The sequence below is a fragment of the Mustela lutreola genome, chromosome 11, assembly GCF_030435805.1.
Source record: "Mustela lutreola isolate mMusLut2 chromosome 11, mMusLut2.pri, whole genome shotgun sequence".
NCBI classification, from domain to species: domain Eukaryota; kingdom Metazoa; phylum Chordata; class Mammalia; order Carnivora; family Mustelidae; genus Mustela; species Mustela lutreola.
In genome coordinates this window covers 83,466,291-83,491,502 of record NC_081300.1, presented here as the reverse complement: position 1 = coordinate 83,491,502, position 25,212 = coordinate 83,466,291, and the positions used below count along the sequence as shown (strand labels likewise).

The window sequence follows — 25,212 nt, the reverse complement described above, 5'->3', positions numbered from 1 at the left end:
ACTTTGGTCTCCAGCACTGTCTGTCGCTTCCTTTGGGGGACCCGTCTCCACAGAGAAACCGGCACTTAGTGACTTCTTGAGAGGTGCTTCTGAGAGGTGCTTCTGGTGCTTCTTGAGAGGTTCTTCATCATAACACTTCTTTGTTGTGATGAGCAGAGGCTGGTTGTTCTGGCAGGTGCTGGGGGCTAGGTAGGCTCACCCGGGAGCCAAGAGGCTCAGGCCAGCGTGTGCAGGACCCTCGGGGCTTGAGGCTCTCCTCTGGACCTTCCCAAACCCCAAATCCCCGAGCCCTGGGGTTGCTCACAGGTGAGGTGATGAAGGCTGCCCGCCCTGGTGCGCAAGCCACAAACACAGGCGGTCTGTAAGACAGGGCACGGACCCAGCAGGCACACAGCCCAGGATCCCATTCGGTGTGTGTCTGTCTGTCTGTCTCCGCGCCCTGGCTGGCCCTGCAGTTTGCAGAAGATCGCATTTACCGTCACCTGGAGCCTGCCCTGGCCTACCAGCTGGAGCTCAGTCGGATGCGCAGCTTCGATCTTACCGCAGTGCCCTGCGCCAACCACAAGATGCACCTGTACCTGGGCGCCGCCAAAGTGAAAGAAGGGGCAGAAGTGACAGACTACAGGTTCTTCATCCGCGCCATCATCAGGCACTCGGACCTCATTACAAAGGTAAGATGCCACCGAGCACTTCTTTCTCCCTCTGAGCCGCTCACTTGTCTGCTCACTCGTCTGCCGGCCTGCTCTTCACTGAGTCCCCGCTCTGTACTGGGGATCGTGGGGTGTGCCCTTGTGACCCCTGTCTGGCCGGCACGGGGGAGGCTGACAGCAAAGTGGTTTCTGTGCGTGTCCCGGCTGGCAGCACATGGACGTGCTTCTTGTGTCCCACGGATCTGTCTGCATGAGAAGGGAGTTGAGAAGAGAGATACCAGTGTATTAAAGGAGTTTCTTGTATCTGCTTATTGAGTGCCATGATCACTTTTCATTGTTTCTTGCATTCAGACACATTACCTATGATTATATTGTGGACTTTTCAAACAGTATTGAGAGCTACTTTTTTTTTTTTTAAGATTTTATTTATTTATTTGGGAGAGAGACAAAGAGCATGAACAGAGGGGAGGAGCAGAGGGAGAGGGACAAGGAGACTCCCTGCTGAGCAGGGAGCCCGATGTGGGACTCCATCCCAGGACCCCAGGATCATGACCCGAGCTGAAGGCAGATGCTTAACCAACTGAACTACCCAGGTGCCCCACAGTGAATTCTGTTTGTTTGTTTGTTTGTTTGTTTTTTAAAGATTTGATTTATTTCAGAGGAAGAGTGTGTGAATGCAAGCATGAGTAGGGGAAGGGGCAGAAGGAGAAGCAGACACCCTGCTGAGCAGGGATCCTGACTTTCAGACTGGATCCCAGGACTCTGGGATCATGACCTGAGCTGAAGGCAGATGCTTAACCCAGGAGACACCCAGGTGCCCCTTCTAGTCAGATCCTTGTAGCTCTCATCTCGCGTGGTAATGGAGATGATTGATTTCATTCTCTGTCCTTGCATGGATGTACCTACCTTGTGTATAATTTTTTTTCCCAAATCCTCTACTGATGGATGTAAAGCTAATGTCAGTTTTTGGTGACCTCAGCCAATGAGATATTTTAATGGGTTTTATTATTTTCAGGTACAATAAGGCCTGTACTTACTAACAGGTCGGAAGACAGTTGCCACCAAAAAGATTGTCACTCTCAAATTCCAAGAGGAGGGGGCATATCATCCCATCCCCCACCACGTGGGGTGGTGGGGAGGCAGGGGAGGAGAGGGAAATGGGGTAAGAGTCTTTGTTGTGGTTTCTGCAGGAAAGAACAACCAGTGAGGCAGGATAGGCATGCTTGGGATTGGCTAGTCTGAATAATTTCAGTGGGTTCTGGAGCTCAGGGGCTGTCTCTAGGTATCTGGTACCTGGGCCTGGGGTGAGTAGGGCAGGTGGATAGTGACCTGGGACCTGAGAAGCCCAGAGAGGAGGTGTGTGCTCTGGATTTGCTTGTTTGCCTGTGAAAACCACACTCAGGGGTGAGTCGTTGACTATCTCTAGGAATTGGCCACCCTGGGAGGGGCAGTCCCTCCAGTGTCAGGAAGGCCCAGTGGTCAGAGCGTCCCAATACAGAAAATGCAAAACTTGGTAAATATCTTGGAGGTATAACTATAATAGACTATTAAAAGTCTTGGAGGTAGGGCTCTACCCTTCTCTTCTGCCACACTTTCTGAAGGAGGGGAAATGCTTTCCTCTTTCTGTTCTCTCTGAGGCTCTGTTTCTAGCCATGGGCCTCTTCTTTTATGCTCTGTCCCCCCCCCCCCAAATTTGGCAGGAAGCCTCCTTTGAGTACCTGCAGAACGAGGGTGAGCGTCTGCTCCTGGAGGCCATGGATGAACTGGAGGTGGCTTTCAACAACACCAACGTGCGCACTGACTGCAACCATATCTTCCTGAACTTCGTGCCCACTGTCATCATGGACCCCTCCAAGGTCACGCCTCTGGGGAAGTTCTGCGTTCAGCTCTTACAGGGGCCTATGGCACTTGACATGCCTTGCTGCTTTGGTGTCTTGTCTCCTTGCTCTCAAGACCTCTAAGTTCTGGGACACACATGTGCATGTTTGAGCCTCCATTGCTCTGGGTGGACAGCCTTCTGTCATTTAATTCCAGGGCCATATTTTTGCCACCACCCTTAGGACCATCCCTGTTCTGATGGTCACCCTCCATGGACAGCATACTTCCATTTTAGGATGACATGCATGCCCAAAGTGTCTTGCAAAACAAAATGTCATCCCTGGTTCCTGGCTCTTGGGGGAGTGCATGTGGGAGGGAAGGGGGAAGAGAACCGTTCTCCTATGGCTGGTTCTTCATGAGTAGGCAGGGTTGATGATGGTTAAAGAAGTCTTGGGTCATCAGCACAGAGCCCATGCTGATGCCCCAACTCCACCAACCCACATAGTTCCCAGAAGAGAAAATGCAAACATTTGGGCTTCATGGTGGAGGTAAACATGATGTAACGTAAGCACAGTAACTCTCTTGCTTACCAGCCTCCGTCTGTCACCAGAGTATAAAAGTGCTGGCCTCTCCATGTAATTATGAGGATGAAAGGAGATGATGCTCCTGACATGCTTAGCATGGCAACTCTGGTTATTATTGGCTAATAGTTGTTGGATACGTACTGTGTCCTGGTATTTTGCGTTCAGCGTATGTCATCGTTCCCATATTATCAGTGCTAGAACTATTTATTACAAGTGTGCACAGAATGGGCCCTGAGATCGGAATTGCTGTCATTTGGGGCAGATCGAGGAGTCCGTGCGTTCCATGGTTATGCGCTATGGCAGTCGGCTGTGGAAACTCCGTGTGCTGCAGGCTGAGGTCAAGATCAACATCCGCCAGACCACCACTGGCAATGCTGTTCCCATCCGCCTGTTCATCACCAATGAGTCAGGCTACTACCTGGACATCAGCCTCTACAAAGAAGTCACCGACCCCAGATCTGGAAATGTAAGGCTGGGAGGCTGGGGCAGGGGTGCCACAGATAATCCAAGTCAGAGCAGAGGCAGAGAAAATCTGCTCCTGAGAGCAAGACACAGGCTAAAATGCTACTTGGTGGCTGTCATGCCAGCCATGATGGGTTGGGATAGCTCCTCTGAGTTTATAATAAATGTTAGCTTCTGAATCCCAGTTGTTCATTCCTCTGGGAAGGAGAATCGATCTCAAGTTTAATTTGTTTTAGGACCATATTTGGGAAAAGATGTGGAATACCATGGTTAATTATAATGCAGCTCCTAGGTCAGTTCACTCAGGAAATGGGTGTCTTTTCCCCAACCATGTTTAAGAACACATGTTTGTCAACTGAATCAAACATCCTGTTGACTTCCATTTTTAAATATATAACTCTTTAAATGATTAAAGACTCAGGAAGTTAGAAAAATAGTACAGAGGGAAAAAAGATGCTCCAGAGAGTTCCCATGTACCTTTCACCTGACTTCCCCCAATAACAACAACATAACCGCGGGACCTTGTTAAAATAGGAAATTGACATTGGTACAGTACTATTAACTCAAATGGGGACTTTATTCAGATCTCACCAGTATTTGTGCACTCATGTTTGGTTTTGTGTGTGTGTGTGTGTGTGTGTGTGTGTAAAGTACTATGATAGTCACATTTTTGGAGCTATGCTCCCACACCTGCCAATGTCCCTTCTTGTTCTGGTTGCCCACAGTGGCAGAGAAAAGATTAGCTCTGTGAGGCACTTACTTTGTCATGTGATGTGACATGATTTGCTTCCTTCCACCACATTTTCATTGAGGAGAGTAGGATTAAAAGGGACAAGAATATGCTTCTCGGAAAGTTCCCTCCTTTACTCTGTTTTTCTGTTTTCCTTTCCAGATCATGTTTCACTCCTTTGGTGACAAACAGGGACCCCAGCACGGGATGCTGATCAACACTCCCTATGTCACCAAGGATCTGCTTCAGGCCAAGCGATTCCAGGCCCAGTCCCTGGGCACCACCTACGTCTATGACTTCCCAGAGATGTTCAGGCAGGCAAGTCCTACAGCTTTGTTGTACCACCCCAGGTGCCCTTAGGGAGTCCACCAACCCCCCAGCCCCTATCCTTAGTTACTCTTCTGAAGACCCCAAGTTGGAAGAATGAGGTCTACTTGGAGAAAAAGAAATCAATATTGGGATTGCCTTCCTAATATTTTTCCTAAAATGAACCCATTTTCTTCCCAATGATTAAAAGTAATATAACACGGAAACTTTGGAAACTAAAGGAGCATGGAAAAAAGGAAAAGGTGGCTCATCATTCCATGTCCTAAAGACACATTGCTTACTATTTTGATGTGTTTCTTGCTGGTCTTTTTTTTTTTTTAAAGATTCATTTATTTCAGAGAGAGAGAAAGAGCATGTGAGCAAGGGAGAGGGTTAGAGACAGAATCTCAAGCAGACTTTGTGCTGAGCCCAGAGCCAGATGTGGGGCTGGATCTCACAGCCCTGAGATCATGATCTGAGCCAAAATCAAGAAAGAATCAGACCAACAAAGCCACCCAGGTGCCTTTTCCTTTAGGGTTGCTTTTTTTTTTTTTTTAAGATTTTATTTGTATATTTGACAGAGAGATCACAAGTAGGCAGAGCAGCAGGCAGAGAGAGAGAGGGAAACAGGTTCCCTGCCTAGCAGAGAACCCAATGCAGGGCTCGATCCCAGGACCCCCGGATCATGACCTGAGCCCCAGGATCATGACCTGAGCCGAAAGCAGAGGCTTAACCCACTGAGCCATTCAGGTGCCCCTCCTCTGGGTTTGTTTGTTTGTTTGTTTGTTTCTACTCTGGGTTTTCTAATGCTCACTTAAGTTCCTGCCACATGCCTGGCTCCATTCTAAGGGCAGGTAGCCTGTGAGGGAGAGTGTGGAGTCATTCACTGCTTTGAGGAATTTTTAGTCTACTTTAAAAAAAAAATAGTGTCTTGGGTTTTCCTGAGTATTAAAGTATTCATTGGAAAATAGGACTCAGTAAATAAAATTCCACCCTTACATAATCTACTTACCGTTGATGACTACAGTAATATTTTGGTGTTTCCTTGAAGTATTGTTACTATACCTTTATTTTTTTATGGAGCAGGGCCTTTCAGGGATACTGAACAGGCTGGCACTGGTGACATGGATATCTGTTTACACCCCTTCCATTGCCTTGTAAATGATGTTCATTAATCTGTGATCATGGACCTTCCTCTGTAGGCAGGAAAGCCTCAGTTCACTTCAGGCATAGGAGAGGCAGCATCGTAGGAAAAGCCGCTATTTGCAGTCACTCAGGCATGGGTCTGGAACTGTCCTTTGCTTTCTGTGTATCCTTGGGCAAGTTCCTTCACCTCTCTGGACTAATTTCCTCCTCTGTAAAGTGAGGGTAATAATAGTACCTCCTATGCAAAGTTAATCGTGAGGAATATATGTAAACTATTTATAATTAAGTAGGTACTTAATTAAATAGAAACTTGTATGATTAAGAATGTCATTTATCCTTTTACCTTTGACCTCAAGAGCCACAGGATAAGAAGAAGACAAATCAGGAGCAAATCCATCCCTTTTCTTTTACATAAAGAACCATAATACTATGGAAAATACTATTTGAAAACTTAGACAAAAGAAAATTTCCAAGAAAAAATATATCTTATCAAAAATGATTCAGGAAGAAATAGAAAATATAAATAGATTATTAGCATTAATGAAATTGAATAATAGTTCAAAAAAATCTGCCACTAAAATTGGGTACAGATGGCTTTACAATTTCTATCTAGTCTTTAAAGAACAGATAATTTCCTTTGTGTACTGATTATTTAGAGAGTAGGAAAAAAACAAAGGGAATGCTTCTTCACTCATTTTATCAGGTTATTGTTACCTTAATATTAATCCAGATTAGAACATTAGAAGAAGGAAAATTGGTTGTCTCATTTATGAATATGGACACAAAAATTATAAATAAAATATTAGTAAATGAAATCCAGTAATGATCTATTTTTTAATTGGACTAAGTAGGATTTATCCTGTTCATATGATTTGATATTAGGAAGTCTATTAATTAACTTATCTTACTAATAGATGAAGAAAAAATTTAAATTTAAAAATTTAAATTTAAATTTAAGTTTAAATTTAAATTTAAGTTTAAATTTAAATTTGTCAATAGATGTAAAAAAGTATTTGTGAAGATAGTTTCTGTTCATACTAAAAACTTTAAATGAACTAAGAATAGAAGGGAATTTATTTCTATAAAAGATAGTAATCTAAAACTAATAGCACGTAATGGTGAAATAAATGTTAGATAGATACAGGACAGATATATCCATTATTACTGTATCTATTCAACATTCTTTATTGGAGTTTCTGGCCAGTGCAATTAGGCAAGAAAAAGAAATAAAAGGTGTAAAGACTGAAATGCAAAAGAAAAAAAGAAAAATGGTGTTTTTGCTGATGTTGTAAATCTCTATATAAGAAATGCAAGAATGTACAGAACCAATGAAATAATATAGCAAGATTTCTAGGTACACGATCAGTGTACAAAACTTAACTGCATTCTCATCGACCAGCAGAAGCTGTAAAATGTAGTTGAAAAAAATATTGTTTACAACAGTAAAAGCAACTATAAGTTTACTTGTGAATAAGTCAAAAAACATACAAAGCCTTTATGGAGGAAATTTTAAAATTTTCTTGAAACACTTTAAGCCTAAAGAAATGGAGGGGTTTATCATGCTCATGAATGACGGGAAGATTCAATATTGTAAAGCTATTAGTTTTGCCCAAATCAATACATTCAGTATAATTCCAAAGTTTTTTGGTGAAACTTAAAAATTCATAGGGAAAAGCAAAAGCTTGTGAATAGCAAAAACAATACTGAAAAAGAGCAAAGAGGACTCATCTTAGCCAGTGTCACTACTTGTTTTAAAGTAGCAGTACTTACTACAGTGTGTTGTAATAGAGCTAGATGAGTGGACCAGTACAACAGCACAGAGCCTGGCACCTGGGTGGCTCTGTCGGTTAAGTGTCTGCCTTCAGCTGAGGATATGATCCTGGGGTCCTGGGATCGAGCCCCATGCTGGGCTCCCTGCTCAGTGAGTAATCTCCTTCTCCCTCTTCCTCCTCCTCTCCCTCCTGCTCATGCTGTCTCTCTCTCTCAAATAAATAAATAAAATCTTAAAAAAAAAAAAAAAAGAAGAATAGCACAGAGCCTGAAATCAGATCCACTCATAAGGGGAGCCTTGGCAGAATGCAGAGGTGGGATGATGAATTAAGAGGATCAACTTCACTAAAAGGTACGGTATGCCCCTTTTATCCATGGCTTTGCTTTCCATCATTCCACTCACCTGTGGTCAGCTGCCATCTGGAAGCAGATGATCCTCCTTCTGACGTATGCTCAGAAGGTCAGTGTTAGCCTAACGCTCTGTCACATTGCCTACATCATGCCCCTCACTTTGTCTCATCACGTAGGCATTTTTTTTTTTAAGATTTTATTTATTTGACAGACAGAGATCACAAGTAGGCAGAGAGGCAGAGCAGAGAGCCCGACTCCCTGCTGAGCAGAGAGCCCAACTCAGAGCTCGATCCCAGGACCCTGGGATCATGACCCGAGCCAAAGGCAGAGGCTTTAACTTGCTGAGCCCCCCAGGTGCCCCATCATCACATAGGCATTTGATCATCTCCCATCATAACAAGATGAAGGATGGGTTTAGTGCAGTAAGACATTTTGAGGGAGAGAGAGACCATGTTCACATAACTTTTATTATATTGTTATAATTGTTTTTATTAGTATTATTTTACTAGGCCTTATTTATAAATTAAGCTTTATCCTGGGTATGTACATATGAACAAACCATAGTACATAGAGGATTCAGTCCTGTTGGAGGTTTCAGGCCTCCACTGGGTGTCCTGGAGCATTTCCCCCACAGGTAAGGGAGGGCTCCTAAATGGAAAAAGCAAATCTTGATTTCTACCTTATCTAGTATACAGAAGTAAGTTTCAAGAGAGTCAGTTAAGAGCTTCCACTGTACTGGAAAAGACCCATAAACTTGACTATATTAAAATTTTGAAGTTCTTTATGCAAAAGACGAAAGATGAGCCCCAGACAGAGAGAATATGTCCCAATGCCTATCACTAGCAACGGATTACAACTAGATTGTCTAGAGAGCACTAGTCAATTAGAGAAAAACAAAGCTACAGAAAATATGAGCAGGAGTTATAAACGGGAGGAAATTGGCAAAAAGGAAACTCACATGGTCAGTACACATATTCAAAGGCTCTCACCTTGCTAATAATCAATGAAGTACGGCTTAGTTTCCCAATACCCATACCCAGCAGATGGATAAATGTGAAAATATTTGACAAAACTAAGTATTGGCAAGCATATGGAGAAAAGGAGTTCTGACCCTTGCTTCCTGGGACTGTAAAGCATTTTGAAAAACTGAGAGAGCAGTTTTATAATATCGAGTGAACTTGAAGCTTTACAAACCCTGTGACCCAGCAATCCCACTCCTAGGTACTCCCTTGATGAGACTCTCATCCATGTTTATAAGAAGAGACCACCGGGATCTCATTACAGGGGTGGCTGGGGGGCACCATCAAATGTCTGACTGTAGCTCAGGTCATGATCTCAGAGTCCTGGACTGAGCCCCACGTCAGGCTCCACACTAAGCAGGGAATCTGCTTGTCCCTCTCCCCCTCCCTCCACTCGTGCTAGCTCCCTCTCTCTCTAAAAATCTTAAAAAAAAAAAAAAAAAAAAAAAAAAAAAAAAAAAAAAAGAATGCTTATTACAGCCCTATTGTTAATACTGTAGGATTGGAAGCAGCCTAAACGTTCCTTAAAAAGGGTTATGAATAGGTAAGTTGTGATCTACTCACACCATGGAAACTGAACAGCAAAGAAAATGAATAGAGTTAAATTTCTCAGTGTGGATAAATCTCTCAAACACATGGGGGAGCCGAAAGGGCAAGGTACGGAAGGGTGTGTCCATCACAAGACAGTTATTTAAAGTGTAAGCCCTGTCGGGGGGTGCCTGGCTTGCTCAGTTGGAAGAACATTCGACTCTTGGTCTTGGGGTATGTGGGTACCCACATGGGGTATAGAGATTGCTTAAAAATAAAATATTTTAAAAAATTAAGTTTAAGGGGTGCCTGCATGGCTCAGTGGGTTGGACCTCTGCCTTGGGCTCAGGTCATGATCTCAGGGTCCTGGGATCGAGCCTTGCATCAGACTCTCTACTTAGCAGGGAGCCTGCTTCTCCTCTCTCTGCCTGCCCCATGCCTACTTGTGATCTCTCTCTCTCTCTGTCAAATAAATAAATAAATAAAATATTTTTAAAAATTAAGGTGGGCCTAGGTGGCTAAGTGGGTTAAGCCTCAGCCTTTGGCTCAGGTCATGATCTCAGGGTCCTGGGATTAAGCCCCGTATTGGGCTCTCTGCTCAGTGGGGAGCCTGCTTCCTCCTCTCTTGCTGCCTGCCTCTCTGCCTACTTGTGATCTCTCTCTCTGTCAAATAAATAAACAAAATCTTGTAAAAAAAAAAAAAAAAAGTAAGTTTAAGTCGTGTCTCTACATCCCACATGGGGCTCAAATGACAACCCTAAGATCAAGAGTTGCACACCTTCCAGCTGAGCCAGCCAGGTACCCCCGTGTGTTTAAAATTTATGCCTGTATAACAAAAGGCATAAAAACATGCACAGGACCAGTGGACACTAAATTCAAGACAATGATTATCTGCACTTGGGGAAGGGGTACACCAGGGACTTCAACTGCATTTCTCTTATCCCTTTAAAAAAAATTCATAAGCAGCCACGAAAAAATTATGATTTGAGAAAACCACCAGATGGGGCATGGGTGTTGCTTATTCTGCATGTTTTTCTGTGTGCTTTCAATAGTTCATAATTTATTTTTTTAAGATTTATTTGATAAAAATGAGCAAGAGAAAGAGAGCATAAGCAGAGGGAGCAGCAGGCAGAGGGAGAAGCAGACTGCCCACTGAGCAGGGAGCTCGATGCGGGGCTCAATCCCAGGACCCTGAGATCATGGTAGAGGCTTAACCGACAGCCACTCCCAGGAGCCTCCATCCATAGTTCATAATTTAAAGAGAAGAAGAACTAGAAAATGTGCCTCCCTAATGAGAACTTTGTGTTTTCTCTTTCTTTCCCTATCCCCAGGCTCTCTTTAAACTGTGGGGCACCCCAGACAAGTACCCTAAGGACATCCTGACATACACTGAACTCGTGCTAGATCCCCAGGGCCAGCTAGTGGAGATGAACCGCCTTCCTGGGGGAAATGAGGTAGGAACTCCGTGGAGCGTGACCCCTGGCTAGACTCACCCTTTCAAAAAACACCCTGCCCCCCACTCCCAAAGAAAACAAACCATGTTTCCTTGTGCATTCATCTCCTTGGCAGGTGGGCATGGTGGCCTTCAAAATGAGGTTCAAGACTCCGGAGTATCCGGAAGGGCGGGACGTGATCGTCATCAGCAATGACATCACGTTCCGAATTGGGTCCTTTGGCATGGGAGAAGACCTCCTGTACCTGCGGGCATCGGAGATGGCCCGGGCAGAGGGCATCCCCAGAATCTACCTCGCAGCCAACAGTGGGGCCGGTATCGGCCTCGCAGAGGAGATCAAGCATATATTCCAGGTGGCTTGGGTGGACCCAGGAGACCCCAACAAAGTACGTCTCCAAACCAGCATGGTGATGTGATGCCCCACAGTGGGGGTGATAGTGCCCACTGGGGTGGGGGACCTGGGCGGGAAGAATCTTGGTGCGCTTTGCACATAAAGCACAGATACACATGTACAGCACAGAAAAGACCTATGGTAGATCGGTCTAAAAATTTCTCGGACGGGAGTGACAATCAGGAAAAAAGTGTCTGGAAAGGCACCTGAGGGGAATAATAATGAGAAGTTGATAAACACAGAGCTAATGTAGCCTGAGCGTCCCCTGAATGTGGCGTACAGTAGGGAGGCAAAGGTAAGACTTGGTTTCTGGCAGCAGGGGATTCTCAGAAATCATCCAGAAAATGGAGAGATACTAGCCAAAATAAAATGCAAGTCGAATGAGCAAAAAGATCCCATTTTGTGATGTGGAAATACAGGGGACAGGTCTTTTCTGCAGCCAGAGTAGGCTTCCTCCAGGCGGTGGCATTGCTTCCTCCAAAGGGGGGCAAAAATTCTTCTTCTTTTTTTTTTTTTAAGATGAATTTATTTATTTATTTGAGAGAGAGAGAGAGAGATCACAAGTAGGCAGAGAGCCAGGCAGAGAGAGAGAGAGGGGGAAGCAGGATCCCTACTGAGCAGAGAGCCCGATGCTGGGCTCGATTCCAGGACCCCGGGATCACAACCCTAGCCGAAGGCAGAAGCTTAACCCACTGAGCCACCCAGGCGCCCCAAAAATTATTTTTTTCATGTAAAAAGCATATATACATATGTACACACACGTGTATATGCATGTGTATACATAATGCATATACACGTGGTACATAAACTATATGATAAAATTTCATGGAGGGAGCTATCAATAAGGAGAAAAAGTCAGAACAGACACCTTGGGGGAGCAGGGATGAAGAGGTGATTTGGAGGAAAAGGAGCTGATTCAGAGCAGGAGAAATGGGTAAAGATGAGTAGAAAGTGCTTGGCACTGATCAGACCTTCAGTCTGTAGCTGTTATTGATATGGAATTAACATCAGATATGCCAGTGGTGCTGTTAACACATGGTTAACTCCTTATTAACATCAGCCCTTACAATGTTATCATTTTTAAAAAACAAACAGCAGTCTCCATTCCTTGCTGCTGTGGACTCTGGGCAGCCGGGGTCAGTGAAGGATCTCAAGGTGGCTGGGTGAAAACTTGCTCTAAAAACCATTGACTGGGTAGCTTTTGGGGAGAACATACCCTGAAACCAGAATGCCATTGCTAACTCCCTGAAATCTTGGAATGAGACACTTACCTCCAAGTTGGCTACTCTCCCTGAGAAACCCCCTGCTATCAACTGGGCTTACTACAAGGCCAATGTGGCGAAGGCTGGCTTGGTAGATGACTTTGAGAAGAAGTTCAATGCCCTGAAGATTCCTGTGCCAGAGGATATAAATACACTGTTCAGGTGGACACTGAAGAAAAAGAAGATGTGAAAAGTTGTGCTGAGTTTTTGTCTCTCTCAAAGGCCAGGATTGTGGAATACGAAAAAGAGCTGGAGAAGCTAAGGAACATAATTCCATTTGATCAGATGACCATTGAGGACCTGAATGAAGCCTTCCCAGAAACCAAATTAGACAAGAAGAAGTATCCCTATTGGCCTCACAAGCCAATCGAAAACTTATAAACTTGAGGTGGGGAGAGAGCTCTGGCCCTCGTATTATAAACGCTGGACATTAAAAATAATGGATACGGTGAAAAAAAAAACAAGCAAACCAGTAGCTGTCTAGTGCAGGGAACTGGATTCATAGCCTCACTGATGTATATTTCTTTAAGGGATTTAAGTACTTGTACCTGACCCCCCAAGACTACACCACAGTCAGCTCCCTGAATTCTGTCCACTGTAAACACATCGAGGAAGACGGAGAATCCAGGTCAGTAAGTTATCACGTAGCTCCTTCCTTTTGCCTGTGGTTGATTTCAGCTACTGACGGGCAGTCCCTCTCTTTGCCTCTGGGCTTGTGGGTGATGTTTTCATACGGGATGATGGTGTTTGTACAGTGGGATCCCCGGGCCTTCCGGACACTGGGGACTAAGACATGTGGGACTTTCTTCAGGGTGAGCCCATCCTTGCCATCCAGAGTGAGTCGTGGCTTTCACAAATATAGTACCTCACACAGGAAAGAATTAGCTTGGATTCCCGTGATGTCCCTAGAGCTGCAAGGTTACATCTATGACCAAATTAGCCTAGCTAATCTAGCTGGAAAGGTGTAGGCAGGGAAGGGGTCTGCTCTGTGAGGAGGTCCAAGGTTGCCAGCTGTCTTTTCTAGGGAATGTTGTGGGGTTTTGTTTTTGTTTTTGTTTTTTTCCCAATGAAGTTGACAAAGTCATAATTTCCCAGGCTAGGTTTTCTGGAACGTTAGTTGGTGATACGTTGTGGGGGATGGTGAAGAACCAAGTACATTGAGAAACCCTGGTTTAAATGGGATCTAACAAGCATCTTTACTGCAGACCTTGTCAGAAGTTTTGACTGCAGCAGTGTCTTGTGAATCTGTAACACGGGTTAGGCCGTACAGTGTTTCACTTCTAGGCGATAGAATCTTGACTGATTGATTGTGAACTAAGCGCCTTTCCTCGTCACTCTGTAGACCACACTTTATTCTAGATTGTTTGTGGAGGTATGTAGGGTGAGGATGACCTTTCATTAGGACAGCCTCCAAATAGGCAGACATCTTTGGTAGGAAGGGTGATAATTATAGATGCTGCACTTGCCCTTCTAGGAACTTCTGGGCCAATTATGAGGGTCTTAGACCCCTGCTTTCATTTCACCTCTGGCTGCTTTACCACCTTCTGTTCCCTCCCCTTGCTCATCCCCCCTGCCCTGGGTTCTGGGGAAATATGTCATCCTTGAACTTCCCTGGGCTAGAGCTCAATCTTGAACCCATGTTTTGTTCATGAAGGTATGTCATCACGGATATCATCGGGAAGGACAGTGGTGTGGGCGTAGAGAATCTCAGGGGCTCTGGCATGATTGCGGGGGAGTCTTCCCTGGCTTATGAAGAGATAGTCACCATCAGCTTGGTGAGTTTCCTATTTTATTTCCTTTTCCTTTTTCACTTTGTCTCATGGAATCTCTAAAGCAGTCTCAGAAGAAAAGAGCCTTGTGTGCTCATCACACAGCTCCGGTGATTAGCAACATGTAGCCATATATATATATACATACACATACATACATACATATATATGTCTTTATACATATATGTATGTGTATATATGTGTATATATATATATTTAAGATTCATTAATTTATTTTAGAGAAGAGGGGAGAGAGAGAGAGAGCAGGGGGGTAGGGGCAGAGGGAGAAGGAGAGAGAAACTCAAACTGACTCTGTGCTGAATGCCAACCCTGACATGGGGCTCTATCTCATGACCCTGAGGTCATGACCTGAGTGGAAACCGAGAGTTGGATGCCTAACTGACAGCACTACCCAGGTGCCCCTGTTTGTGCATATTTTATTTTATTTTATTTTTTAAAAGATTTTCATTATTTATTTGACAGAGACATGGCAAGAGAGGGAACACAAGCAGGGGGAGAGGGAGAAGGAGAAGGAGGCTTCCCGCCAAGCAGGGAGCCTCATGAGGGGCTCGATCCCAGGATCCTGGGATCACGACCTGAGCCGAGGGCACATGCCTCACAACTGCACCACCCAGGCATCCCATGTTTGTGGGTATTTTAAAGCAAGCCCCTTGTCCTGTTTTACCACCTCTGGATGGCCCAGGGTGGATCTTTGCTAGATAAAGACCCCCAGATACACCACTTTTTTACAGAATCCCAGTGCTATTTTTACACCCATAACCATCCATGGCAAGTCTTTAATATCCTTGAAACATGATTCATAATCAGTTTTAACAATTATAGGAAATGTATCTTTTTAGAGTTGATGTGTTTGAATCATGGTCCAATCTTATCAAATTCAACACCCAAAACCCAAATAATCCAGTTAAGAAATGGGCAAGAGACATGAATAGATACTTTTCCAAAGAAGACATTCAGATGGCCAACAGACACGTGAAAAGATGCTCAACATCACTCACCGTCAGGGAAATACAAATCAAAACCACGATGAAATACCACCTCACACCTGTCAGAATGGCTAAAATTAACAGCACAAGAAACATCAGGTGTTGGTGAGGATGTGGAGAAAGGGGAACCCTCTTATGCTGTTGGTGGGAATGTAAGCTGGTGCAGCCACTCTGGAGAACAGTTTGGAGGCTTAGCTACCCTATGACCCAGCAATCACACTACTAGATATTTACCCAAAGGAGACAAAAATACAGATTTGAAGGGGCACATGCATCCCAATGTTTATAGCAGCAATGTCTACAATAGCCAAACTGTGGAAAGAGCCCCAGTATCCACTGCCTGATGAGTGGATAAAGAAGAGGTGGTGTATTTATACAATGGATTATTGCTCAGCTGTCCAAAAGAAGGAAATCTTGCCATTTGCAAATGCATGGGTGGAACTAGAGTGTATTATGCTAAGTGAAATAAGTCAGAGAAAGACAATTACCATATGATCTCAATCATCTATAATTTAAGAAAGAAAACGGATGAACATATGGAAAGGGGAAAAACGGGGGGAGAGGAAACAAACCATAAGAGACTCTTAATGATAGAGAACAAACTCAGGGTTGATGGAAGGAGGTGGGTGGGGGATGGGCCAGCTGGGGGATGAGCAGTGGGCGTTGTCGGTAAGTGATGAATCCCTGAATTCTACTCCCGAAACCAGTATTTCACTGTAGGTTAACTAACTAGAATTTAAATTTTAAAAAAAGGTACTGAGTATTTAGGAGAATTTTTATCTGATTTTGATTGGCACAAAATGAATATCTCCCCTTTCCCTCCCTTAGCCTTTCCAGAAATATTTGCTCTTCCTAGTAATAGTACTACTCTTTCATGGTACACTGTCATTCAAGACCTTATCTTTACATTCCATTTTGGATCTTCAATTTCCATGGTGGAAAATGCTGGCCATGGGTGTCTTCCTTAGGCTTGTTTTCTAGATACCTTATATGTATTTCAAAATAAAAATATATATTCAAAATAAAAAATATATACCTTTGGATATATATATTTATATATTGTTTATATTATATATATATAAATATATAAATAACTTACATATTATATATTCCAAAATCTATAAAGATATGTATATTTTTCTATATTCTAAAATAGATGTTTTATCTCTATCATATATAATTATTTATGATATGTATATATAATTTTGAAATACTTTACTATTATATATGATACATATGTATCACAGTATATAATATATATTATAATTATATATAATATATAAAATCATAATAATACATATAATATAATTATATAATATAATAATTAAAATATAATAATATATAATTATATTATATAATAATTATATAATATATTTTAGTATATATATTTATAAATATATAATATTATAAAAATATAATAATATATATTATATATAATATATAATAACTATATGTATCCTATATAATATATATAATTATATATATCATATATGTATCATAATTGTATTTTTCTTAATTATGTAATATATATATTTTCATAATTATGTAATTATATATATATATATATATATATATATAATTTTGAAATAGTCTGCAACTCTCTAGATGTTACAAGGCAGTACAGAGAGGTTCCCCTGTCCCCCTCATTTAGCGTCCCCCATATGTTACGTATCCTACGTAACCACAGTACATTACCAAGACCAAGACATTGACATTGGCTCAGCGCCCTTACCTTGGTATAGACCTCACTCCGATTTCACCAGTTTCGCCCTGGCTCCTAGGCATCCTTTGGTTGTGTGAGAGACTACACTGGCTCAGAAGAGCTATGTATAAGAGCTAGGCCTTGGATGAAGCAAGAACCAGAACATTCCATGTCTGCTATCTGGCCTCACCACACTCTTCTTTGTTAACCATATTCTTTCCGGAAGCCAGGGTCAGGTGAGCCTGAAGAACTGGCTTGTGCCCATGCTGTTTGGTCACCAGTCAGGTGACCAGGTGGCCAAGCTGTAGCTTCCATGTGTGCCTGGTGGGTTCCTGGCCTGTCCTCTCCCGACCCCCACCATGGGGAGTGGGGCATGCCTGCCTTGGGAATTTAGCAGGGCCCCATCTCCGTCTCCACAGGTGACCTGCCGAGCTGTGGGGATTGGGGCCTACTTGGTGAGGCTGGGCCAGCGAGTCATCCAGGTGGAAAACTCTCACATCATCCTGACGGGAGCCAGTGCGCTAAACAAGGTGAGTGGGTGGGGCAGGAACAGGGGGTGGTGGCTGTGGAGGACGGGGACTCACTTGTAACCTTTCCACTGTCTCCTGATGGAGGCTTTTTCTCAGCATGAAACCAGTGTCCTTCCTACTGATGTATAACTCTTTTTCCAGTTTGCACTTGTCTTGGTCTCTCCTGAGCCAAAAAAAAACTTGTTTCACTTTATTTTGTTTTTTAAAGATTTTATTTGTTTGAGAGAGAGGGAGCCCTGAGATCATGTTCTGAGCCAAAGGCAAACACTTAACCCACTGAGCCACCAGGGCGCCATGAGCCAAAAAAAAAAATTTAAAAAAAGAAATACTAGGCTCTTGTGGTAGAACTGTCTTGTGTACTGCCATTTAAATATTTAAAAATTATTAATGTGGCATTACATATTATAGAAAACTGGAAAGAGACACTCTGCCCCTCCAAAAGTAATTTTGCTCCTATTAAAATTTTAGTGTCTTTCCTTCTTGTCTTCTGTCTGCCTGACTCCTGGTGAATGTGGAGTTTGGTATTCTGCTGTTCTCACTGTATTAAAACATACCCCAAGTGGCTGTAAAGCCTTTGTAACATAATGTCTGATAGAATCCCACTGAAGTTCTCAAAGTCTGGTTCCCAGACCTGCCACAGCAGCAGCTCCCCGCTGGGAGCCCATTAGGAAAGCAGATTTTCGGGCCTCAGTGCCGACATGCCGAATCAGAAACGTGGAGTAGGGTTTCGATTTGTGAGAAGACCCAAGTCATCAGTGGGCTCACTTGTTCTCAAATTGGGTTGCATGTTGGAATTACCTAGAAACCAAAGGAAAATACTGATGCTGCCTCCCAACCCCGAAGATTCTGCTGCAGTGGTTCTGGGTGCAGCCCGGGTGGCAGGATTTTTGAGAGCTCCCAGGTCACTGCCACGTGCAGGTTGAGGATCCTGGAGGGAGTTGATTTCCAAACAGATGGAAGAGGCCCGAGCCTGGAGGGGGTGGGGTACGGGCCGGGCTTGCTAAGTGCACCCTGTTGAAGCAGGTCCTGGGCCGAGAGGTGTACACCTCCAACAACCAGCTGGGCGGCGTGCAGATCATGCATTACAACGGCGTCTCCCACACCACTGTGCCGGACGACTTCGAGGGCGTGTACACCATCCTGGAGTGGCTATCCTATATGCCAAAGGTGCAGTACACCCTCTGCAGCGTTGTATCTGGAGACTCTGGAATCAGCTCCCCCAGCTGGGTAGCGTGGGAGTTCGGGGAACAAGGAGCTCTGCCATGCGGCTGCGGTTCTTTTTCTTTACTCCTTCCTCTCCTCCCAGCTCTGTACTCACTGTTCTTTGCTCTTTTTTTTTTCTTTCTTTTTTTAAAGATTTATTTATTTATTTGACAGAGAGAGCACAGAGGAAATGGCAGGCAGAGGGAGAGGAAGAAGCAGGCTCCCATTGAGCACAGAGCCTGATGTGCTCATACCTTTGTAAGGGTGGCTTTGGAAAGGGGTAACTCTGACCAATAAAGAATTCTGGAGCTTTGCAGCCAGGCTGGATTTGATTCCTGGCTTCCTCCTCCCTAGCAGCAAGACCTTGGGCCAGTCTCTTACTCTTTCCAAGCGTCTTGTTTCCTCATCTGTGAAATGAGAATCACAGGAGTACCTACCCTGGGGTATTGCCCCAATGATTCAGAGCAGGGATGTGGAGAGCCCGGCACCAAATGCTACTCAAACTGGTGATGACTGGCTTGTCCGGACTGGGCTGTCCTGCCTAACCAGACGTGATCATGGTCAGAGGGGAGAAGCAGATCGCAGGCATTACTGGGGAGCACAAGGAGACTGAGTTGGTTTTCTTTTATAGGATAATCACAGCCCAGTCCCCATCATCACACCCACGGACCCCATTGACCGAGAAGTTGGGTACTACCCGACCAAGGCTCCGTATGACCCCCGGTGGCTGCTTGCAGGAAAGCCTCACCCGAGTAAGTTCTAAAGCTCTTTGCCTGGGGCCTGGCTCTTGGGTTTCTTTTCTGCACGTGGGACAAAGGAACACTCAGAAGCATGGATCCTTAGCCCCGTGTCCCAGAGGGGTACACCCGAGATCAAATGTAGAGGGCGTGGAGGGATGGGGATTTTCTCCTCTATGCTTCTCCTGAGCTGTTAACCAAGAAGCAGCCTCTGGTTTCTGGGGCTGGTCCATGGAGGGGAAGCGTGACGCAGGTCATGGTCTCCCTCCCGAAACTGTCCCGTGGTTACAGAGGTGGAAAATGCAGACATCAGTGTCCCCAGAGATGACTACCCCCTCTCTCCGTCTTTCTTTCCGTCTCTCTGTTTGGCTCCACCTTACAGATGTAGCCCTCCAGGGGTTCACCCAGGACAGACGACCCAGCCTCTTCTGCACACTCATACACGTAGAGATGTGCGTGCACACACATTCTCTCCGTCCCTCCCTCCCCCTGAGAGGGGCCGGTTTGTCTCTGGGAGGTGTATGGTTACATTCTGAGCATCCAGAACAGAGCAGGAAAGCTGAGCTACCCCCATCCCCCTAATCCCCCAGTCTAGAATTTCAGATGCTGCCACCTTTAGAAAGTGGCTGTCCAGCTGTGTGGCGCAGGAGGGCGCCCCCCCGGGGGGGCAGCATGGGGCACAGAGGCGCAGGGCGCCCCTCGGCTTGCGTGCACCTCTCGGGTTTCTCTTGTGTTTTCTCACCTGTGAGCACCGAGGGGTGTGGCTTTAAGTTGATTATAAAATATCCAACTTGTTTCTGATCGTTTTCTCCGTCTGGTCAGGCCAGCCCCCAAGCAGACTCTGGGGCCAGGCTGCTTGGGGTTCGGGCCCCCAGCTTTCCTCCCTGGCAGCTTTGGCCCTCCTGTTACCTGGCTCCGAACCCCGTGATGGACCCAGCACTGCTCCCTGTCCAGGGATGGCGGCAGCAGACGTCATCGTATCCTCCCTCCTCCCTCCTCTTCTCTTCTCTGTCTCTCTCCATCTCTCTCTCTGTCTCATTATCGCTTCCTTTTAGAAGTTGACGATGCGCCCCGCCTCCATGTTAAATGTTGTGAGGCTGCAGCCAGCATATGAGGTTTTCGGGGCACGTGGTCCCTTTCCCAAATCCCACCTTTTGAAGGTGTCCCATCAACTCTATTTGCGTCTTGGCTGATCCTTAGGATTAGGATCTCCATGTGTTTGGCATTGACAGGAGCTGCTGAATTCCTGCCTTGGAGTATTTTCTGCAGCCCTGTTTTTTGGGGGGATTTTTTGGTTGTTGTTTTGTTTTGTTTTTTAACGGGATTGGGATCTGTATGGTTTTCTGGAGAAGCAGGTGTTTGGGCCGTCAATGCCAGGTTATCTGGCCCACCAGGCAGACCCTAAGGACCCTCATCAACCCCACCCCTTGGCCTGGGCTTCTGTCCTCCTGTCTGCAGCTCTGAAGGGATCCTGGCAGAGTGGATTCTTCGACCATGGCAGTTTCAAGGAAATCATGGCACCTTGGGCCCAGACTGTGGTAACAGGACGAGCAAGGTAACCTTGAAGACGGGGCAGGCTGCACTCAGCTAGCCTCCCCAGACATTGGGACCCCCAGGCACTAGACCAGAGGCCCTTTCCTCTCAGGTGACCCCCAAGAGCATTTTGCTTTGGCATCAGGATTTTCTGAAAGAAAAACCAACCTGGGGGATTGTTTTCTGGATGATGAACTTCTTCATAAAGTCTGGATTTTTCTGGGGCCTTAGCAGACCTCTCAGCTAGCTTGTTGCTGGCGGCCAGCACCCTGGCCCCTAGTGTCTGTCCCTGGGGCAGGGATCCATAGCCACAGGGGCCATGGGCCCCTCGGGGAATTAGAAGACAGCTCTGGGTGCTCCCGCCAGAAAACAGCACACACACTCCAAACTAGGAATTTCCTTTCAGAAGGGCCAGGGTCAGAAACCCCCTCGTCTACACACAGCTGGTGGATGGCTTAAATGCTTGAATGCTCCCAGAGCTGAGCATCTCACTCCTCAGCAGTGTAGTCCTCCTCTTTTCAGATATATCCCGCTCCCAGCAAGATCCTTCCTACACAGAGCCCAAAGCAGTGTCCTTATAATTATTGTTCAGATTCCTGGCACGATGTCGTTGCTACGGGTTCCAACTCCGGAGTCTGACCTGAGGCCAAGCCCGGCTGTGTCATTCACCCTCTCTGGGCCTCCACGTCCTCCTCTGCAGAGTGGGGTTGATAATCCTACTAAACCACAAGGGAGGACTGTTTTGATGATGAATGTTAAGCACTTATAACATCATAAATGCGGGCGCCTGGGAGGCTCAGTCAGTGAAGCAGCCAGCTCTTGATCTCCACTCAGGTCTCGATCTCGGGGTCGCAAGTTCAAGGCCCACGTTGGGCTCCATGCCAGGCGTGGAACCTACTTAATAAAAAAAAAAAATCAATCACAAATGCTCCGTAAGTGGTAGGGGCTGCCAGTACTGTCTTTATTGTTGCTGTTGTTTCTCTCCAGGCAATAAATACGTATTAAAATACTAACCATGAAGCCAGGCATTACAGCTGGTCACTTTTCCATAAGTGTTTTTATTTTAAAAACACTTTTTTAAAACCGCAAATGAGATCTTTTCCCCCTTCCGCCTGGAGATCCTTCCTTTTTTGAAAGACTTGCCCTCCCCACGGTCCCTGAGAGCATAAACAAGAGTAACCCAGGGTCGCACCCGGCACAGGGCCGGCTGGGAGCTTGCAGTGACGGTTACTGATGTCACAGAATCCCCCCTGAGCAGAAGCTCTTGCAGGTTCGGCATCCCTCGACTCTTCCAAATGGGTCTGTGCCTAGACCCACCCTGTCTCGCGTGGTAGCTGCTGGCTACGGGTGACCGTGTAAACCTAGTTGAGTTGAAAGAGAACCCCCTTCCTCTGTTGCACTCGCCATGCCTCAAGTGCTCAGGAAGTAGCTCCTCTCAGCTGCTGTCCTGGATGGCACAAGACTCAGAACGTGCCAACATCGCAGAAAGTTCTAGTGGACAGCACTGCTCCTGTCCCTGCAGTGGCCTGGCCATCCCTGTCACCACCACGACTGGTGCCCCCAAGAGGGGCGCCAACAGCCCCTTTCCAGCCCACCAGCTTGTTAGGAGGCTCTAACTGCTTTGGAAACTTCCAAAGAAGTGCTTCCAAGAGAATGCCCCACTCGAGTGAAAAGAGTGCTGTCTTCTGCCTGCCCCCCTCCCCACCATGAGCACCGTATACCCAGGATGCCTATAGGATGTCCCCCAAGGCCTAGAGGACCCATGTACCCTGAGTCCACGGGGGGTGTGGCCTGGCTGACCCAGCCTGGCTGACCCACGCAGGCTGGGGGGTATCCCTGTTGGAGTGATCGCCGTGGAGACGCGGACTGTGGAGGTGGTGATTCCTGCGGACCCTGCCAACCTGGATTCGGAGGCGAAGGTGAGGGGTCTGGGAACTTGGGACTGCTGTTCCTGCTGGCTTCACCAACAAAGAGCGGGTCCTGGGTGGTCACATGCTGGAGCCTGGGGTGAGTCCTTGGCCCTGGGGTCCCATTTCTCCAGCACGGTTTCTGAGGGATGCATAAATGCCCCACATGGTGTTTCTTCTTCTTTAGAGGGTGACAGGTCCCTGGGAATCCTCCCTGCCTTCTGCCTCCATCCTTGTCACTGTTTCTAGGGTGGGCCGCGGCACATGCTAGGAGGAGCTCAGAAGGCAGGGGCCGGGACCTAGGACTCAGTGTAGTCGGGACTAGCTACCCTTTGAGCCTGAAATGAGCCAAAAGGAACCTATAGCCCATGGAGGCAAGCACAGCCCCTCACAGACTAGCTTTGGGCCCTCCCTGTGAGCCCTGGTTCTGAGGCAGGTGCCAACACAGACCAGATTGCCTGCCCTCTAGGGTGGGGCTCAGATGACTGTCCCCGTGTCCCCTTGCCACTCTCACAGAGAGGAGTCTGATCCAGGCCACTCCGTGTTTCAGATAATCCAGCAGGTGGGCCAGGTGTGGCTCCCAGACTCGGCCTACAAGACAGCCCAGGCCATCAAGGATTTTAACCGAGAGAAGTTGCCCCTGATAATCTTTGCCAACTGGAGGGGGTTCTCCGGTGGCATGAAAGGTACAGCTGTCTCTCCTCTGGGTGTCCCAAAGCAGCGGAGTCAGCACCTAGGAGAGGGAGGCCCCGTCAATGTAGTGCTATGGTTCTCCTCTGTATGGCTTCGTCATCCTCTTAGCTGAGGTCCTGAGGACGGGACCAGTTCAGGTCACATCTTCTCATTTTACAGATGAGGACATGAGGGTTCCCCGTGTGACTTTCCGGAGGTCACACTGTGAGGGGCAGGGCCAGGAGGGCAGCTCTGGTAATTTTCCTCCTGTGAAGAGGCTAAGACCAACCCGAGAGGCCCGAGGGGGCTATTTGATGAGTTGATCACTGGCATATGGTGTCAGCTCTCGGTGTGACGATGGTTGATTGTACTGTGCACTGTAACCACGTAAGGTGCCTGGTACTTGGTGGAAAATAAGGGCCACGCTATGTGTGGGCAGGAGGCAAGGACCTGTTATTGCTGGGCAGGGGGCCAGGCATTGGTGAGGGCATCCCAGAGTCAGAGCTGGAAGGAATCTTTGGGATGGCCCTATGCCTCCTATTTACAGATGGGGACACTGAGGCCCAGGCAGGGAGAGTGACATGTCCAAGGTCACATGTGTGGTCAGGGTGTCCTCTGTACCTGGGCCCGCTCCTGACTCCCAGCCCAGAGATCTTTCCGTGGTGCCTCCAAGCATCTTGGCTGATCACACTTTCTTGGGATCCCCAGGATGATGAGGGCTACGGGCTTGGCACGTGGATAGGTGCTAGGGCTGGAGGCCTCCTCACCAGGTGACTGCTTTGCTTGGCAGACATGTACGACCAGATGCTAAAGTTCGGAGCCTACATCGTGGACAGCCTCAGGCAGTATAAACAGCCCATCCTGTCCTATATCCCACCCAACGCAGAGCTCCGGGGAGGCTCCTGGGTGGTCATGGACTCCTCCATCAACCCCCTGTGCATAGAATTGTACGCAGACAAGGAAAGCAGGTGGGTGTGTCTCCCTCAATCTGGCTGAGTCAGATTGCTTATTCTCAGCCCTCGTCCTCAGATGCTGTTGTCACCTTTGAGTCGCTGGCCAGGGATTACCAGGGCATTGAGATTCTTTTTTTTTTTTTTTTTTTAAGGGTTTATTTATTTATTTATTTGAGAGATGGAGAGAGAGAGCATGAGTAGGGGGGAGCAGCAAAAGGAGAGGGAGAGCAGACTCCCCACTGAGCAGGGAGCCTTTTGTGGGGCTCCATCCCAGGACCCTGGGATCATGACCTGAGCAGAAGACAGACGCTTAACCAACTGAGCCACCCAGGTGCCTGGCATTCTGACTTTCTGAAGGATGGAGAGCATCCAGCTTTAGCAAACTGAAGCTAGCATCCAGTGCACAAGTAGATTTTTTCAGTAGAGGGGCGCCTGGGTGGGTCAGTTGGTGAAGCATTTATTGTGAAGACTTACTGGGTACCTGCTATGTGCCAGGCATTATGGCAGACATCGTGATGTGCAAATGAGCCAAACCTGTCCTGCCTTCAGTGCACCGAGACCCTCATGGGGTATTGTTGAGGCTCCATCACTCAACTGTTGAGGCTCCAGGCCTCCAGGAGGGCTCAGGACACAAGCAGCCTCCAGTGGAGTGATCATGAACTTCTCACTCTGGCCACCAGGAAGCTCAAAGCTCCATGGAGTATTCCTCAGGGCTTCCAAGCTATCAAA

At 46.4% G+C, this 25,212-nt stretch overlaps 1 protein-coding gene and 1 pseudogene across 4 annotated transcripts in view; both read left to right on the top strand.

The window, feature by feature from the left end:
• Window positions 1-25,212, top strand: part of ACACB (acetyl-CoA carboxylase beta) — a 123,839-nt gene that overhangs the window by 92,032 nt on the left and 6,595 nt on the right. For all 4 annotated transcript variants that reach the window (XM_059140603.1, XM_059140604.1, XM_059140605.1 and 1 more), the window contains 15 exons: window positions 456-671; window positions 2,351-2,506; window positions 3,315-3,518; window positions 4,407-4,562; window positions 10,696-10,818; window positions 10,934-11,203; window positions 13,001-13,098; window positions 14,125-14,245; window positions 17,368-17,478; window positions 18,502-18,645; window positions 19,313-19,433; window positions 20,877-20,973; window positions 22,774-22,870; window positions 23,409-23,544; window positions 24,321-24,498. In XM_059140603.1, the coding sequence (XP_058996586.1) occupies window positions 456-671; window positions 2,351-2,506; window positions 3,315-3,518; window positions 4,407-4,562; window positions 10,696-10,818; window positions 10,934-11,203; window positions 13,001-13,098; window positions 14,125-14,245; window positions 17,368-17,478; window positions 18,502-18,645; window positions 19,313-19,433; window positions 20,877-20,973; window positions 22,774-22,870; window positions 23,409-23,544; window positions 24,321-24,498 (2,228 nt within the window). The remainder of the gene's footprint in view (window positions 1-455; window positions 672-2,350; window positions 2,507-3,314; window positions 3,519-4,406; window positions 4,563-10,695; window positions 10,819-10,933; window positions 11,204-13,000; window positions 13,099-14,124; window positions 14,246-17,367; window positions 17,479-18,501; window positions 18,646-19,312; window positions 19,434-20,876; window positions 20,974-22,773; window positions 22,871-23,408; window positions 23,545-24,320; window positions 24,499-25,212) is intronic.
• On the top strand, window positions 11,211-12,986 carry LOC131811790 (ATP synthase subunit d, mitochondrial-like; annotated as a pseudogene).